At 34.3% G+C, this 19,282-nt stretch overlaps 1 protein-coding gene across 10 annotated transcripts in view; it reads left to right on the forward strand.

The window, feature by feature from the left end:
• Positions 1-19,282, forward strand: part of PPHLN1 (periphilin 1) — a 115,537-nt gene that overhangs the window by 53,515 nt on the left and 42,740 nt on the right. For 4 of the 10 annotated variants that reach the window (XM_079139437.1, XM_079139442.1, XM_079139434.1 and 1 more), the window contains 4 exons: positions 2,386-2,597; positions 12,570-12,626; positions 15,215-15,294; positions 19,140-19,259. In XM_079139437.1, the coding sequence (XP_078995563.1) occupies positions 2,386-2,597; positions 12,570-12,626; positions 15,215-15,294; positions 19,140-19,259 (469 nt within the window). The remainder of the gene's footprint in view (positions 1-2,385; positions 2,598-12,569; positions 12,627-15,214; positions 15,295-19,139; positions 19,260-19,282) is intronic. The other 6 variants (XM_079139438.1, XM_079139443.1, XM_079139436.1 and 3 more) reach the window with 3 other exon arrangements.

Genomic DNA, 19,282 nt, shown 5'->3' on the forward strand with positions numbered 1-19,282 from the left:
TAAGTCTAAAAGATGTGTTCTTGCCGGTGTAAAATTTGTGACCCCATTATTCCATCCAAGCTACTATTGTTTATTCCCTGGACTAAACAGACTCCTAATTAGTTTCCCTACATCTGTTCTTGATTGCATTCACTGGGTTCTATACATACTTAATGTCATCTCCTAGCCCAAGAGTTCTGTGATGCAGAGACTATGTGTATTTGGCTTCCCTTTAAGTTCCTAGCAACAGCTATAGTTCCAAAAAATCTGTAGGTTTCTTTATCAGTTCACATGGTTGTGTCTGGGATTATCAATTTCCCCTTTTATTGTAAATTAGCTTTTTCCCTTGATCTCCAGATATGATCAGATAATAAATCCTTTCAGTCAAAATAAGGTTGATCCCAGTTCCCTCCATCTTCCTTCTGCCAATCACTTTGAAAGAAAAATAATGGATTAACTCCTTCAGTAGATAGATGTTTTAGTGACTAGACTATATTAGAATTCTTTAGTAGGCTGGGGTTGTAGCTCTGTGGTAGAGGTTATGCCTAGCATCTGTGAGGCACTGAGTTTAATCCTCTGCGCCACATAAAAATAAAGGTATTGTGTTCATCTACAACTAAAAAATATTTAAAATTTTTTTTAAAAAAAATTTTAGTGCTTTATTTCAGTATTAGGATTCTGTACCAGTTCATTTATCATTAATGAATTTTAGCTGTTTTCTATCTTTTTCCCAAAGAAACAATTGTGTCTATAAAGGCAGTATATTTTGCATATTAATTAGCTAGTGTTCAGGTAACCCGAGGATAACAACCTACTTATGAGTGACCATTAATAAATATACCGAAATTATTTTCTGAGCATTTGAAATTCAGTGTGATGGGCTTGGGAGGTGGCTCAGTGGTAGAGTGCTTGCGTGGTATGTACAAGGCTCTTGGTTCAGTTCCCAGGACTGTGCCCCTTGCAAAAATAAAATCCATGCCATTGGTTTGTCTCTTAGCATTCTTCTGTTTGAAATTTAATAGTCTTTAATTTTAATATGGAAGTATGTTTGTTAAATCATCGATTAAAACCTGTTTGAGTGTTCTTTTAATAGAAGATCATATCTTGATAGGTTTGCTTAATAATTTTGATTAGCTTCAACTTTTTTAAAGTATATTTTTAAGATATTGATAGACCTTTATTTTATTTATTTATTTATATGTGGTGCTGAAACTTGAACTTGGTGCCTCACACATGCTAGGCAAGTGTTCTATCACTGAGCTACAACCCTAGCCTCTGGCTTCATTTTAAAGATGATTTTTGCTTATAAATTTTTCTTAGTGGGGCTTGCTTACTGATTTAATGATATTGCTAAATAAAAAAATTGAACATACGAAAGTAAAGGGGATTTATAAAAAGTAGATATTTAAAGATGGGCAACAATCTGTATTCTAAGGACAAACTCGGCATTTAACAGGTTCATACCAGGGTTTCTCAACCTTGGCATCATTAACAGTTTGGACTAGATAGGTTTTTGGTGTGTGTGTTGGCTGATATCCTGAGCATTGTAGTATTTTGATAACATTGTTGGCCCCTACCAGCATCCTCACATCCCACCCCTTAGGACAACCAAAAGCCTTCTAGACATTGACAAATTGTATCTCTGTGGGCTCAGGGGGCAGTGACATACGCAAATTGTCTCTGTCTCTGTTTCTCTCACCCCCCCCCCCCCCCCCTCCGGTGATAATGGATATTTAACCCAGGGCACTTTACCACTGAGCTACAGCCCCAGACCTTTTTGTTTATTTTGAGATAGGATTTCACTAAGTTGCTTAGGGTTTGCTAAGTTGCAATGATTGGCCTTGAATTTGGAATCCTCTTGTCTTAGCCTCCTGAGCTGCTGGGATTACAGGTATGCACCACTGCGCCTGAGCCTCTGTACCTCTTCTCTGAAATGGTTGAGACCAAAAGTATTCAGATTTCAAAAGATTTCAAAATTTGGAGCTTTTCAGATTAGGGATGCTCATGCTCAACCTGAGCATCACCAGTACTTAGAAGGGAATGATATATCATGAGAATGTTTCACTAGGAATATCTCTGGTATTGCTAGGTGCCTTTGCAAGTCTAGTAACTGTGTGGTTATTGTTAAAGGCAATAAAAATAGTCAGTATAACTGTTTTTCACATTTTAGAATTTTAGAATAAAGTAACTTCTTTACTTGACCTTTTGGATCTATTCAAACTGAAAAAGTGGTGCATTCTAAATCATATTTTACTGATAATTTCATTTTGTTAACCGATTTCAGCAGTTAGGTTTTGGTAGAACAGGGAACCAAGATTATAACATAAAGAATAGCTTGTAATTACAGCTTTTGCCATTTGTATGGAATAGACGGTATAATTACCTTCTCTTATTTTTTCTTCAAAGGGACATGAGAGATGGCTTTAGAAGAAAAAGTTTCTACTCTTCCCATTATTCGAGAGACCGTTCTCCTCATAAAAGGGATGCTCCTTTTTTCAGAGAATCACCTGTAGGTCGAAAGGACTCTCCACACAGCAGATCTGGTTCCAGTGTCAGTAGTAGAAGCTATTCTCCAGAACGAAGCAAAACATATTCTTTCCATCAGTCTCAACACAGAAGTATGTATTTATAAGACTCTTTTTCCTTTCACAGCTTCCACTCAGGGAGTGTACTAAGACAAATTGCCTCATAGGTTTATAACTTTATTTTGAAAATTTTTAAATTTATAGGGAACTTTAAAGAATAGTATAATGAATACCATACACATAGGTTTTTCCAACTCTTTGAAGGTGAAGTCTGAATGACCTTTTACCTTCAGCTTATGTCAGGATGTAAAGGAGAACTTTCTGTTCATGTCTAGAAGTCAGACACTCATATTTTCTGGTCATTCTTGTGTCAATCCAACCTCTTTAATGTGTTATTAGATGATATATTTATATAGCTGATAGTTTCTCTTACATTAAAAATATTAGTGGTCTTCCCTAAACATGATATTGCTTTATTGAATTGAAAACTAAAATCTATCGTAAATTCATTCTTTTCAAACGTCTAGTTTTACTTTTTTTAAGGGGAGTGCCTGGCCATACCTGGCATGCTAATGAGTTGCTTAGTATGTATTGGAATAAGTAAATGAAGTAACCACTTTTTTAGATAAAGCATTCTTACATTATATTTCTAGACTATAGCCTGTAGTGGAACTCATTCATCAGAAAAGATTTTCTCATGCCTCCTGCATGCAGTGCACTTTGATAGATACAAAGATGTCCCTGTCACTAAGATACTAGACTGTGTTGGTGTATTGGTGTATTTTCCACCAGCTAGTAATAATTTTATCAATATGTTAACATATATAAAGTATAACTCAGATACACGAAATGTTATGTCTTAAATAAGTTAACATGACATAGACATGTCAAGGTGAGAGAGATTCTCACTCTGGAGATGAAAGAATATGTCGAGGAGGAAATGACATTTGGGCTTAACCTTATTTCAGATTTCTATAAATGCAGAAGTGTATTTAAGTGGAGGAAATTGTAAGCCAAGATACAAAATCAGAAAAGTTCAAGATATTTCTTTTACTTTCCTTTAATTTTCTTCCTATTTAGTGTCTTCTTCAAATAATAAGAGTTTTAATTCAATAGCCTCTGCCTCCTGCATGATGTGATGGAAAACCACTTGTCATCATCACTTTATCTTCTCATGTAGCTGTTGCTGGATCTGTGTTTAGCAAACATTTTTCAGTTATCTCTTAATTTGCAGAGCTAGGCAGAGTGAGGCTTTCCAAAAAACATGTTTTTGGTTACAGGTGTATGAATGATGGTGTAAGAATTAAGAATATAATTTGAAAGCCCTCAAACCAAAAAAAAAAAAAAAAAAAAAAAACTAAAACCAAAAAACAAACATAGCAACTTCTATTCCTGATTGCTTAATATAATATGCTTGAGACCCTTCTGGGAAACTGGAAGTCGTACTGTGGAATGTAATATTAATGAGCATTTTCTTCCTCCCACTCATATATTAAAAACCCCAAACAAAAACAAAAAGCCTTCAAGATAAACAGCCTCTAAACTTTAGTGAGTGCTTTCCTGCACAAACATATGGTAAATTAGCCAGATGCCCTTTTTTGGGGTGGGCGAGGCAGGGCAGGTCCTGGGGATTGAACTCAGGGGCATTTAAACACTGAGCCACATCCCCAGCCCTATTTTATTTAGAGACAGGGTCTCACTGAGTTATTTAGCGCCTCGATGTTGCTTAGGTTGGCTTTGAACTCCCCATCTTCTTGCCTCAGCCTCCTAAGCTGCTGGGATTACAGGTGTGCACCACCACACCTGGCAGCCAGATGCCCTTTAAGTATTTCTTTTCTGAATATGTGTGACTTAAATCAAGATCAATTAATTTGTTTAAGAGGGAGAAAATATGGAAACTGATAATAAAGCCTTTTTAACAAAACATAAATAAAATATTAAAATGAAAACTTGAGATTCTTACTCAATAGCTTATAGTGAAGCTATTAAAAGTAGAATTGGTGAATTAGCCTTGTATTTTTGTCCTTTAAAACAAATTTCTGGGGGAGTATTTTTTCTCTTTTTATGCACTTGGCTGCTTTGTGATCCAAACTCTAAAGTCTTGAGATGAAATATACATGAGTCATAATGTGATGCTTGCTCTTGGTCCTGGGATCTCCAGTACACTGTTCCCATCATTCCAGGTTTAATATCTTTAATATATGGAGTGGTGGGAAGATACCAAAGTTGGGGGACCCAAAATATGGGGCAAATTTAAACACAGAGCATATGACTTTGCTAATTCCTTATTTTCATTAATCTTTTAACTTTGAAAGTTAATTTCTTTAATGAAGGTAAGAGTTTGTTCTGGGAGGACTCCTACAAGTTATTTTGGTTCCTTAACTACTTAGGCTATACTAAGAAAGTGTTTTCTATATTTCTTTCGTATTTTCTGAATACTTACATAAGATCATCTTACTAAAAAGCCAAGAAGTCTTAAGCTGGAGAAGTCTTGGTTTGAACAATAAATGGAAAAGTAAATTATTACACTCATTTGTGATATTAGTTTTTGCTTTATTCAAATGTCCCAGATAATAATAGTAATGATAATAAATTAATGGTGCCTTGCTTTCCTTAAAGAAATACCAAGGAATAGGATCCTTTAGTTATCACCAGCTTAAGCCAGATTATTTCACAAGGTGTTGAAATTTAGTTTATAATGTAGTTGAAATTTTGGTAAGGATTTTAAATGTTTTTTTATAGACAACAGATTAAAATAACCATGTTTTTTTTTTTTTATTCCTTATGCCCTCATCCTTTTAATTCTTTAATTTAAAAATTTTTGCTTTTTGTTCACAACTTTTCAGTAATTTTGCCTGCTTTAATAATAACTAGTAGTTTGACTATACTGTTAAAGGACTAAATCTTTATAATTCTTACATGCATTCTGATATCTCATTTATGTTCTTATTTATGTTTAAGCCACAGAATGATTTAACTACTTTTTCCAACTCAGGTGCCTATTTTTCATTTTGTGTTTATATTCACATACAATTGAGTATCTTCTACTTACCTTTTTCGGTAAATCCTATGGAACTTTGTATTGCTTCAGACTAATTATCCTTCTAAATCAAACTTGTTTTCTTCCCATACTTCACTAATAAGAACTTTCTGACTCTCACGTTAGTTAGGCTGACCTGGACATAACTTTGAAAGTATTAGTTTTGGTCCTTTTTGTTCATATTTAGATGCTGACAGTGGAAACTGTCTTTTAAGCTCATTTTCTTTCATCATTTACCTTTTATTTAGAATAGTAGCATTAAAAATGACATGAGAGACCATTAAATTCAGTCTCATACTCATTCTTTGTTAAAGTCTTGTAATAAGTTTATAATATCTCAATTTGGTCTTTCTACCTTTGTATGTAGCTCATTGTTTATAAAATAATCTTTTCCTCTAACATCTACTTAATACTAGTTATTTTTCTTAAGCCACATATATAAATAAACATATTTCTTTTTTTTTTTTTTTTTCTTGTAACCTTTTACAGACTGGAGGAGTACTCTCATATCCTTTCATTCCCCAGAGTTAAATATATATGGTTCCTTTTGTTGTTCCTTACTTTCATTCAGTATGATTTCCAAATCTTTTCTTTCCTAATTTTCCTTCCGTTCCTTTTAAGTTGTGACACCAGAAGTAAACTTTTATTTTGCCAGCTACATTTATTACTGGCTCTTAATGAGATGGAAGGCAACTAAAACCAAAGCCATTTTCACATATAATACTATTAAACAAAATGCCCTTCAGGCTGTATATCTTTTCAGGTGTAATTGTTTATGTATAGTTAATATATTTAAAAATGTATATGTAGGAATGCCAGGTTTCATCTAATTAGTTTTAGCTTGTTATTCTTTCCACAGAGATTAAGTCTCTTTTAGTGATTCTATTTATAGTAGCACCTATTAAGAACTGTTTGCTTTATTAGCAAATAAAGTATGCCTGATGCATTTTGTATTAATCATTAATAATTTTGGCGAGTAGCATAAACCCAAATATAGATACCTTTAGAGTTCTGTTAACCTCAAGCTTTGATCAGCGTTGTTTGCTGTTACTCATCTTGCAGTTGTGATCCTTCAACTTTACCTGTCTTTATTTCAACTTGGGGATCTCATTGGAAGACCTTGTCAGGTGCTTTCTTGCCTATTCTAAGTTGCAAAGCATTTCCTCTATCAAACAGTGACAAAAAGATTGCCTTACTTTGTTTTTATAAATCCATTGTGGCTTGCAGGAACTTACAAACTACCTCTTTGTTAGTTTATTCTAAATATTTGCTAAATTTGCCAGTGATGCTTATTTATTAATGAGACTGTGTAGTATTTTGCTTGATCTTAAAAAATATCATTGCTGTGGAAGATTTGTAGACATCTTGTTGTTGTCCTGTCTGTGTTTCTCTAGCCTAACTTCCTCTTATTTTCTGGATTTTGGCAAGTATTTCAAAGAAAGACTATTATTCATCTCTGATTAATTCTTTTAAAAATACTTGTTCTTGAACCAAAAGCGTTCAAGAATTAATACTATTTTGATATCACTATTTTGGAAGAGTCCATTATTGAACTTCATTATAGTGGGAAAAGATGCATGTCTTAAGAACTGTTGGTTATGAATAAATTTTTGTGTGTGTGTGGTGCTAAGAATTGAACCACGGGTACTCAACAAGTGAGCTACACCCACAGTCCTTTTTATTTTGTATTTTGAGATCTTGCTAAGTTGCCCAGGCTGTCCTCAAATTCGCTGTGCTTCTGCATCACTGAAATTATAGGTGTGCACCACTGCACCCAAATAAAGCTTTTTTTTTTTTTTAATAAAATTTTAGAGTTTAACTTTGCATTTAGAGAGAAAGCTTTTCTGTGCAGGTTTGAAGTAGTAATGGGAATATGGAAATAAAACTTTTTCATTACATCTTACATACTAGAAAGGGAGGCTAAAGCCATTCTCTTAGCAACTACATATCATAGTATTTCTTAGTTGGAACTATTGGATTTGTGTTCAGTACTTATATACTTGTCTTTTGACAAACAAATGTATTGAAGGTACATGGTTTGCCAAGCAATACAGATCTCTACCATCTTTAGTTTATAATCTAATTAAAGAGGCAAGCAAATAGTAATTAAATAGGAATAAGCATTTTAGGTGGTATCTGAGGATGCATAGAAGTTTGTGGGAGGATACTTGTAGAGAAGATTTATTAGAATTAGCAGTATTCATTTGGAATTCCTGAAGTATAATTTAATATTTTCCTGAAAAGTCTTGGGCTGTTAGCTGATTCACACTATTAATTAGGTGTTGAATTAGATTCTATAATGTATTACTCTTATTTGAGAACTCATCGTTTAGTCAAAAGAGAGCTTTGGCTATGACTTTCGTGGGTGAACTCTAGGAGGTGTAGCTTTTCTGGCATCTGAATGATCAAGGTTTTAAAGTAGTAATCGATAAATACCAGATGTGGAGACATTTTATAATGTCCTTGTTTTGGGACTTAGTATGTTCTCTTCTCAGTAGCAAGCATTCATAATGTGTACAGGTGATACAGTATTTTGCTTATGCATAAGAGTAAGCTTCACGTGCTTTTAGCAGATGTATTAGAGCAGCACTCAGCAGGGCACTTTGAAGAGTTCCTAGTCAGTGGACTTTACTTCAAGTTATCATGTATCTGACCTGATAGATTTGGGGACCAGGGGCAGCAGAGATGGTGCAAAACTTTCTTCATCTCTCTATCAGTATCTTTTCCCCATCATTTTTGGTTATCTTTAACACAAGAACATATTTCTGGGATTGATACAATGGACACAAGTGCCCATTTTCTGTTTCAAACCTGAAATGAACTGGTAAATCCTCAAGAAATCACGTTCTTCCTAACAAGAGTCCCCAAATTCCCCTGTGTTTGTCCATGGTCCAGAAAAACCAGCCATCTTCTATTTTAAATATTCAGCTATCAAAGGAGAGATAAATGTACTACCTGTGCTGTGAAGTTTGTTTCTTGAATTTGAAGGGTTTTGTTAGGTTATTTGCCAAGGACTGTATCAAGTCAGTAATTTACAAGACATAACTCCTAACTTCATTATCTCTGATTTCTGGATTTTTTTTTCCCTGCAATATCCTTTGTTCCTACAAGTTATAATAATGAATAGCACTTGATAGAGATGGATGTCTCTGGTGAGGCTTATCCTTGCTTTCAGTAGGAAAATACAGCAGGAAGAAAGCATTTTTGAAACATCATAGATTTGTATTCAACTATTATATTCAGTGAATCAACAAATACTGTGAAATTCTTGCAGAACTTCCTGAATATTTTCTGGAGCTACTTCTCCAGCTTTTGCTTTTACTTCAATGGGGAAAAAAAACTTTATATCTGGTGTTATGGAACCAGTATAAATATTCCTTGACTCATAGTAGTACTGTATTCATCATCAGTTGAAAATATTAGGTTGAAAATACATTTACTGCACCAGACCTGCTGAACTTCATAGTTAGCAACACAGTATACTATAAAGTTTTGGTTGTTTACTCTTGTGATCAGTGTGACTGGCTGGGAGCTGTGGCCTGCTGCCACTTCTCTGCATTCAGTAAGAATATTACATGATAAATTGTTAATCCTGGAAAAGATCAACTTTCAAAGTACAGTTTCTACTGAGTGCATATGGCTATTCTACCATTGTAAAGTTGAAAAATTATAAGTTGAACCATCTAAAGTTAGAAAGTCTATTTGAAATTGTTTTTTTAATCTCCATTTTTTTCTTTAATTCACCAGTATTAATGAATTTTTCTGTACTGCCACATACAGAATTTTCTTTCTTGGTTTCTTCATCCTAATTTAAGATTAATTTTCTTTTTTGTGGAACTGGTGGTTGACCCCATGGGAGCTTTATCACTGAACTACATCCCAGCCCATTTTATTTTCTGAGACAGGGTCTCCCTAAGTTGCCCTGGCTGACCTTGAATTTGCAGCTTCCTACTTCAGCCTCCCTGAATCACTGATTACAGGTGTGTGTCATTGTGCCCAGCAATACTCATTTTCCTTAGCAAATCACAGCAAAGTCAGGAGTGTTTTGGTCCCTTTTTTCCACCTTGCTGTCAAGCAGAAAATTAGTGTCTGCTTGCTAGAATGAGTGAGATTAATTTGAGGTAATAAGTAAGTAGCTAGTGAATAACATTCTGTTAGTTAAAATGTAGAACAGTGAATAGAAGGGACAGATTTGAGAGATGTGTTTCATAGTGTTTATTGGAACAAACTAGGAATAGCAGAGCAAAAAGAATTGAGGTTAGGAGGAACACTCCTAACAGAAAAGAAAAGGGAATAAGAAGTAACAATAGAAAAGGAAAGATATAGTTAGGAAGATGTATGGGGACATACAAATACAGAGGCACTAGGGATTCAAAATATTCCAAAAAGGCCCATGTGTTAAGGCCTTGGGCCCCAACCTGTGTTGCTATTGGGAGGTCATGGAACCTTTAAGAGGTGGGGCCTACTTAGAAGAAATTAGGTTATTGGATATGTGCCCTTCAAGGGGATGTTGGGACCCCAGCCCCTTCTTGCTCTTTCTGCTGCCATGATGTATACAAGCCTTTTCTATCACATTTTCCCATCATGATATAGTGTGTTACCTACTACAGGTCCAGAGCAATCCAAGCCACTATGGACTGAAACCTCCAAAACTGTGACCAGAGTAAAGCTTTTCTCCTCATAAGTTGGTGACCTCAGATATTTTGTCATAGTAACAGAAAGGTAATTTATACAAGCTTGAAAGCAAAATTTTCAAAATATTAAGAAAATCATATTTATAAGTCATTAAAATTTCAAGGGAAAGAGTAAGATCTTAAGTTTTATTATGAGCAAATCAGTAGAAACTTAGGCAATATGAGTAAATCAGTGGGAACTTTAGGATAAAGAGTTTAAGCACAGTGGCGTTTACTATTAAATCTAGTGTTACAAAAAGTACCCCAATACTTAGTGTATGGATTTAGTAACTACTTATTTGTTCATGATTCTACAATTATAATATGTGGTTTTACTGATCTGTTAAGAATCTAGGCCTATTTAAGGCAACATGGTTGGAATCTGTAATGAAATGTCTTAATAATTACAGTGTCTCTGAAATTTGGAAGCAAAATTAATAAACACATCCCCAGTGGTGTGTTGTTTAAAAAGACCTTATGTTTTATGTTTGCTTATATCAAACAAGTGAATATTCCCATCATGGTTGATTTTAAGCTATCAACATATAGTAACTAATTGAACACAAAATTTGATAGGATGGGTACGATCCACTCTCAACTAGCTAGTGTGAGTTGGACATGTCTATAAAATACCACTATTCTTATCTCTGGATTTGAAAAAGAATTTGAGGAAGCTTAATGAAATAAAACACTTTATAAAACAAAAAGGTGAAAAAGTTTATTTTAAAGGGAAATAAGGATATGAAATAAGTAAGAATAAAGTATATGTCTGTCATAATGCTTTGGACAATTGCTATACATGAACTGAGAGTTCAACCATAGCAAATAGTAAAGGAACAGTAAAAATGCCCATAGTGTAACTAATATAAAAGCAGATCAGCTGCTCAGGATGAACAAGAACTTGCCTGATGCCAGAAAGATCAGTGAATGAGAAAAGAATACTGTGTCCTCAGTAACATTATTGCAAAACTAGGGTGGCATTATTTGTCTGATATTTCTTAAGACATATTTCAAGGCAAGTTACTGACAGTGTCAAATAATTTTGAAAAAGGGCGTTTTTTAGAAAGATTTTAAATAAGTGTTAAGAAGTTTACCCTTTTTGGAGAATTATCTGAGCTTCCTCATTAGTATATTTAGACTGTTAAGAAAGTTGATTCTATCTGCATCATTAAAAGTTTGTGGACAAGGAAGCTAAAAAAATGCTTCAAGATTCTAAATATGTAGCTGTGGATTTTTTTAAAAGAAAATCTATGTATAAGAGAATTTGCTTAAGGAGAATTAGCCAGATTTAGTAATAGGCTGTTTGTTGAAAGCAAATCAAAATGACTATTTGAAATTTTCCCCAATATTGTTCTTGATTTCTAGTTTTAATTCATCTTTCACTCCTGACTTGGTGTATGTGTCTCATTCTTTACAAGTACTTTGAATCTGATCTTTATGGGGGGTGACTTAGACTAGGTACTTGCAACAATGAATAGAGGTGTTCCTTTTCTTCTCTTGATGTCTCATCTTTGATCCTTTTCTTATTCCTTTCTGCCCATGCTGTCCTTGACTGGCCTCATCTTAACACTTCCAGTTGTCCTCTATAGGGGAGTTTAAAACTTTTCCCTATATTCTCTGATGGTTCTGTAACAGAATCTGAACTAAAATGACAACAGACAGATCCACAGGAGAAAAGAAATAGAAATTTATTACATGTGTTTGTAATATATAAGACTCGAATGATGAAATGGTTGAAGTATGTGTCACTGGAATAGAAGGTTGGGGCTTCAGGTGGGGAGGTGTCAATAAGCTATGGGATGGTAAGGAGAAGAATGCACTGAAAAGAAAAGGTTTTCTTGCTATGAAGATAAAGTCTCAGGTAATCTCTGAGTTGTTCTCAAAAGAATAGGTTGACAGTCTCTGGTTCAGGTGCTGAACTTCTAGTCTTTCTTCCTGATGTGATGTGATTCATTTTTAGGCAGATTTAGGGAACCTCAAAGGAAGCCTCTTCTGCATCTACTATTTGTTAATGTAGATAGATATACATTTCTTTTACAAAAGAACAGTTTTTAAGAGCTATTCCTGTGTCTGTTGTTTCTCTGAATAGTGATCTCAGTATGCCAAAGATTTGTACTTTGTATGGCATATTTGGTCTCTCATACCTTAAACAGAGATGTTTCTCCTGTTCTGTTAGGATTCATCCTCAGAGGTGGTTGCTCAGGCAGCCCAGCTTGAAGGCAGAGTAGGAAAGAGTCACCATTGAATACTCAGAAGTTCCTGTTCTTGTTGCTCCTACTTCTGGGTTCTTATCTTGTTCTGCCTGGGCACAGAGGTGCTGGTGTTAATTCCTCCCTGCCCACCTTTCCCTAGAGCCTGTTCGTGTTGGTGCCTCCTACAAACGGCAGAATGAAGGAAAGCCAGAAAGAGGTGAGTTTTGAGCTAGATTCTGATTTGGGATTTTCAAGGGGTGGGAGGCTTGAATTGGTAGAGGTAATGGAAATGGGAAAAATATATAACTGCTCCATTAGTCTATTATTGTTATTAGAGTTGGATAGCATTGCCACAGTAGATTTACGTAACAGGATTTGGGAGGATATGTGAGTTCATTGTACAGGGTAGTCATTCCTGGCAGGAATATAGCCACCCATGAGAGGCTTAGATCTATAGAATAGATAAACCCTTGGCAGGTAGGATCAAGGAGTTTCTCTTTACCTTTTCTGTGCTTTTTCTGCTGCCATCATCATTTTCTTTGTCCTTTGCTTCTTGCCTGTTCCTGTGTAAATAGGTATAAGGAATATATGTGGATATATGATAAACTGCCTGCCCTGCCCATTAGTGTTTCTTTGCTTCTGCACACTGAGATCAGTTGACATCAGTCTAGATTAGCTTTTGAGCATATTAAATCAGTAAAGGTCCTAAGACTACAGTTGGGGACCATATCTGGCATATCTGCAGTACTGATGTCCTGTTTATAAAGGAAACACTAAATAAGAGATTAACAGCTGCTTGTGACAGATTTTTTGTTTTTCTTCTGTGTCTAGCACATGCATGTTAGAAGTGAGCTTGCAATTATGCTTTTAGTTAGTATAGCCTGCTGTGCTGATTGGTCCAGCACCTCATCCTTCAAGGGCTTGCTTATCTGATTAGAATGGGGAAGTAAATGCATGCTAAAGGTAGAAAATAAGTCTCACCTTTTTTTTTTTACCTAATTTTGAATGCCTACTCTATGGCTTTGAGCTAAGTAGGCTGTGGCTATTCAAAAAGGAATGAGCTGTGATACTTGTTCCTTTATGAACTTTTGGTTAGTGGAATAGACTGATACTATCTCAGTGTGATGTAGAATTCAACCACATGCAATGGGAATACAATAAGGAATAACTAAATAAATCATGTACTTAGCTATTTGGTGATGTAATTATGGTTTGTATCATGTTTCTTTTGATTTTTAAGGCATACAAGAAATTTTAAGCCTGCTTAGTATGAAAGCCTTTTATGGTACCAGGATTGTGGTATCCCAAATTCTAGGTTTATATCTTTTTAAAAACTGTTCTAGCTTCAAAATTGGAATACTCAGTCTAGAGCAGGGATTCTCAACCTCAACACTATTGACATTTAAGGCTAGCTAATCTTTGTTATGGGAGTGTCCCTCCAATAGGTTTTTTTAGTAGCACCTCTGGCCTCTACTTAGTATATGCCTGTGGCATTCTCTTACTGTGACAATCAAAAATAACTTCACATGTTGCTCAGTATCTGGGGTGGGAGGTACAAAACTGTCCCTGATTGAGGGCCATGGGTCTAGAGAAACCTCTTGGGTATTCAGGACATTGAAAGAGAGGTGTTAACTCACTATTGCTCTAGGTACTTGGAAACCTTTGAGTTTCTAGGCCTTTGCTTAGCAATCTTGGCTTTTGTGAGGAAGAGCTGAAAGAGGCATTTTGACTGAAACTGGCTTTGCCTCAGTTTCAAGTTTTACCTTTGCTTTTGCTTTTGACTGCTCTCCTGGCCTTAACCCACTATCCAGTCTCAGTCAGCTCTGTGTGACTTCAAAGTTGATGCCACTTTCTTCTTTTCTCCATATTATTGTTTTTTTTTCCCCCTAGTAATTAAGGGCAGGGAGTTTGACAATTTAGTGAAATGTTTTTCTATCAGTAACATTGTTACTAATTTTTAAGATTATATTTAAACGTGTTTTTGGTTGTTGTTGAACCTACTAAGTAATATTGCTTAAGTATATTTACTGGCTTAAGTTTCTGTAAAAAAAAAAAATGGTGTATATATAGCACTGCGAGTATCAGAAGTGACTTAAGATAGGATTAGTGACTTGAATCTCATAGAGATGTATTTTATGCCATCTAACAAATATTTGGGAATTCATTCATGCCAGGCTCTGGATTAGTGCTCTGAATTACAGTTTTTTAAAAAATATTTTTTAGATGTCGATAGACTTTTATTCATGTGTTTCTATGTGGTGCTGAGAATTGAACTCAGTGCCTCACACATTTTAGACAAGTACTCTACCACTGAGCCACAACCCCAGCCCCTGAATTATAGTTTTCTAATTATACTTTTTAAACTATATAACTATATAAACATTTCAGGAGTATCTAAATTTCCTATACATAGCTCTCCTTGAGTTAGTCTCTAATTAACTCTATAATAACTACAATAACTATTTTCATGTTTATATTGTGATATATTAAATATTAACATGTAGTAACAGGGCAAAGGAAGCATTCATGATTTAAAATTGTGTTCTACCTTTCTCAGCATCTTCTCTGTAGTTCCAAGTTTGATAACTGATGTTGGTGTGGCCAAGACTGCCATATATATTATTTGGTTTTGAGTTACTTTAAATATTTGGTATTGTCGGTCTCCTTGAGAGAGGTAGTTTTAGATATTAACATACTTTAATAATGTAATGTACTAAAATAACTATATGATCCTTCCCCATTAATTCAGTTACACAGTTACTTGAGAACAAATGAGCTAGAAAAATCTCATATTTTCTTGTATAGGTAAAGAAAGACCTGTCCAGTCTTTGAAAACATCAAGAGACACTTCACCGTCAAGTTCGTCAGCAGTTCCTTCATCAAAGGTTTGTTATTTTCAGCTTAAAGAATAATAATAAAGTTAATAAGACTGGCTAGCACAGATGCTCTTAGCGTGTATAATCGTACCTGTGGGGCTGATTTGCTGCATTTAAATAGTTGAATTTTAAGTAATTACAACTTTAAAATAGCTAGCAGAGTAAATGAACAATTTTCTCATAGAATTTTTTCCAGGTTATGCTAAAATTAGTATTTACAGCTACAGCCCTTGTTCATCTAGACTGTAATCAGGTGAGAATAAATATTCATAGGGGGCATATCTGTAGATTTAAAAAGTTTTTTTTATAGTTTTTTTACAACATGCTTTTATTTATTTTTATGTGGTGCTAAGGATCGAACCCAGTGCCTCACACATGACTGCCAAGCACTCTGCCACTGAGCTACAGCCCCAGCCCTATATTTGTAGATTTTGCTTTTGTTTTGGGAGTTGAGGGGTATAGGTAGACTTAAGATTTATTTGTAACTAGTCAATTTTGGGTCTTAAGTATTTTCTGTTACTAATTCATATAGAAATTTCATGATATTGGTAGGCATAAATCTCCATTCTGTAGAAAATTGGAGGTTCAGAAGTTAAATAATTTTCTCAAGGAATAGCTACTTTTTTTAACTGTATCACTCTTTTTCATTTCTCACTTCCCAGCATCTCCAAACATGTTGAAAAGACAGACCCCATGTTAGTTAACCATAGAAATGAATATTTGAGGAGGAATTGCTGTTCCATCTGTTATCGTCACAAAATTCACACCCCCCCCTTTTTTTTTTTTTTTTTTTTTGCCCACAATTGTTATTTTCTCTCCTTTTTGTTCTTCTCCCTTTATTATTTTTGACTTTTCAGGATCACTTGGAAGTCTGTGCTGGGTATTCAGGGGGCAGCTGCTTCTGTCTCAGTGGGGAAAAAAGTTTGTGACAATTTGTATCATTAGAACTTTCTCAAAGTCTGAGAGTTCTCCAGTAACAGTTTGCTTTTTTTATGTTATGGTGCTGGATTGAACCCAGGCTTCATGTATGCCAGGCAAGTAGTCTACCACTAAACTACATCCCCAACCCTGGACTGGCAAGTTTTAAATAGCAAAAATTGATCACATTTTTTGGTTTTGTCTTAAACAGATTAAGGGTGCTTTACCCACATGAAAGACTTTTTTTCTTATCAGTTAATAAAGGATATATCTGCTCAAGTCAGGTCACCATGAAAATTCAAATTATTACATATGAAGTTTTAATTTTCCCTGAAATACCTTGCTATCTAAAAATAAGTTCTAAAATAGGGCTTTGTGCTCCATGTTAAAACATGTTTAATGGAAAACAACCAAAAATGAATTTTAGTCATTTTTGTCAGTTTCATGTAGATGGTTGCACTTTTGTTATAGACTAAAATCTTAAAATGGTATCAAAATGTAAAATTTAGATCTGTATTTTACACATTAGGAAAGTGTAGCCCCCTGTGTCCTTTGCCAAGGGTTACATGGTAGTTATGAAAAGCTTTATTTCATAGATCTGATTTGGTAGAGGACTTTTTTATATAAACATTATTGCTGCCCTTAAATAGGAATACTTTTTCAGAGTTTATTTTCTATTAGAAGGCAGTTTCATATGATAGCTTTTTAAGTGCACACATTTAATAATGAATTCGTAGAGTAAGTTATATAGTAGGTTTTTACTTCATTGTTTTCTAGTGAGAACTTGTATAAACATTTGGTTTTTGTTCCATAACTCCCTCTTAAAAAGATACCCCCCCAAAAATTAAATATAAATTTTTTTCTTGGATATATTTGTGTGTGTTTTCTTCTTCTACCTTTTAAATAAACCTTTATATCACTAAGTAGTAATAAAGATATTGCTTTATGATACCTTTTTTAACCTTCTATATGAACAGGGTATTGGAGCCCAGATACTTAAGCTTACTTGTGGCTACTTTGAAGGGAAGTTTCAAATTTTCTCTTCTTCCTCTGAAGGTTTGGTAATTTTAGTCTATGAAATGAACTGATTGTAGACAAAGTTATAGAAGACAAACAAAAAATTTATTATGTGCTTGGGCATGTGAGTCATGCAGAAAATATGAGATTAAGGAAAGGGTCAGGTGGTCAAAGTTTATATAATAGGGTTTAGGGGTCCTATACCAGGGAAGGTAGTAACAAACCACAGGGAGGTTCAGGAAAGGTACTGTGTGGGATAAAACTATCTTATTAGGCAGACACAGTTTCCCAGGTGTCAGCCCTCTGAGAACCAACTGTGGTGATCTTTTTGGCCCAGATTTCAGGCCTGAAATCTCTTCTTTGAGAACCCTGTCTTAGGCAGATATGGGGATCTCAAAGAAAAAAACTGTTTACAACCTCCTCTTCTTTTACTCATGTAGATAAATATAAATTTCTTTTTCTGTAGAGCTCTGCACTTTTTCTGAACAATCAACTCAAAATATGTCACAAAGAGGTATATTTGGAATGGGGTATTTTACTCTCCCACAACTCCATGTGTGTATATCACTGTAAATATTACCAGTGACCAACCAGAAGTTTGGTGAGATTAATTAGATATAGAAGAAGGTCAAGTGCTTTTTTTTTTTTTTTTTTTTTTAAGTATTAATTGGGAACTTTGGCCACAGTTTCCTGGTTTACAGGCTGAAGTGATAACACTTTGTGGATAACCTTTGTGGAATTTTATTTAATTGAAATACTTTTTCTGTTTATTTGCATATAGAAGTACTTTTTTATTTGAAGTACTATATTAATTGTAATGCACCATAATGTGGAATTTTTTTTTTTTTTTTAAATAAGGACTGTCATACAGAAGAGAAAGGTATATTTGGGATCAATAATGTAACTTTAGAGAAGTGATAGGGATAAAATGAGGACTGTCAATGCATAATCAATAAAAGTATTCTAAAGAAATGGAATCATTAGGTACCATAATGGTCCTAGGCAAGGGTTTTCCTTACTTGTGCTTTACTATTCTACAACTTAATTTATAACATATGCTTTTAAATAATTTTATAGGAATTATGTGATCCAGTAGACATTATATTTTCTTTTTTTTTATATTTCCCTCATGAACTCATTGATCTTGTTCAAATATGTTTTAGTGTAATAGATTTTACTTAATACTGAAAAGAAATAAAAAAAGTATTTAGCCTTATCCTAGATGTTTTCAGGTCTATTGAACTCTCTTCATTCTCACAGCTATTTTGTAAAGTGACTATTATTAACTCCTGTGTTGTAAATGAACCTTTATTAATTATGTATGGACAGTCATATTTCTAGTAATTGTTTAAACTGCATTTCAGAACCATGTCTGCCTATAACTCCGAAGTCCATAATTTGTTTATACTGTAATTGGTTAGAGGAAGGAATAGTAGTAGGCTCAATGAATTTAAGTTTTAAAACTGTGTAAGGAGTAGAATTTATATGATTTATTATAAATTATAAAGATAACATCTGAACTTGTCCTATTGCATTACTCAGTAACTTTCTTTAATGAAATTTTGGCATTTATTTCATTGACTGTAAAGATAAAAACACTGAAATGAGTTTATGATGTCTTTTATATTTTATATACAATTAGTATGAGTGTCTTTGGCTTTGTTCCCTAGCTGAATTTCTGAAGTTTTATGTAGATGAAATTGTCATTTAGTTCTAGTCTATATGTCTCAAAGAAATTGTTATTTAAAGGAATTCCATTTTGAGTATTTTTGAAGGAGCCAAAAAAGGATGTACCTGCTCTCCATATAAATTTGAAGGTTTATATGATTTTAAGTAAAAGTGGAGTGTGCTTCTTGATGTATTTGAAGTTTAAAGCCCTTGAGTATTGTAACAGAAATTTTTTTTTTAATTTTTATTAGGTGTTAGACAAACCCAGTAGGCTAACTGAAAAGGAACTAGCTGAGGCTGCAAGCAAATGGGCTGCTGAGAAGCTTGAGAAATCAGATGAAAGTAACTTACCTGAAATTTCTGAGTTTGAGGTATGGTGTAATTCCTCCTATAT

The sequence above is a fragment of the Sciurus vulgaris genome (genome assembly GCF_902686455.1).
Source record: "Sciurus vulgaris genome assembly, chromosome: 5".
NCBI lineage: Eukaryota > Metazoa > Chordata > Mammalia > Rodentia > Sciuridae > Sciurus > Sciurus vulgaris.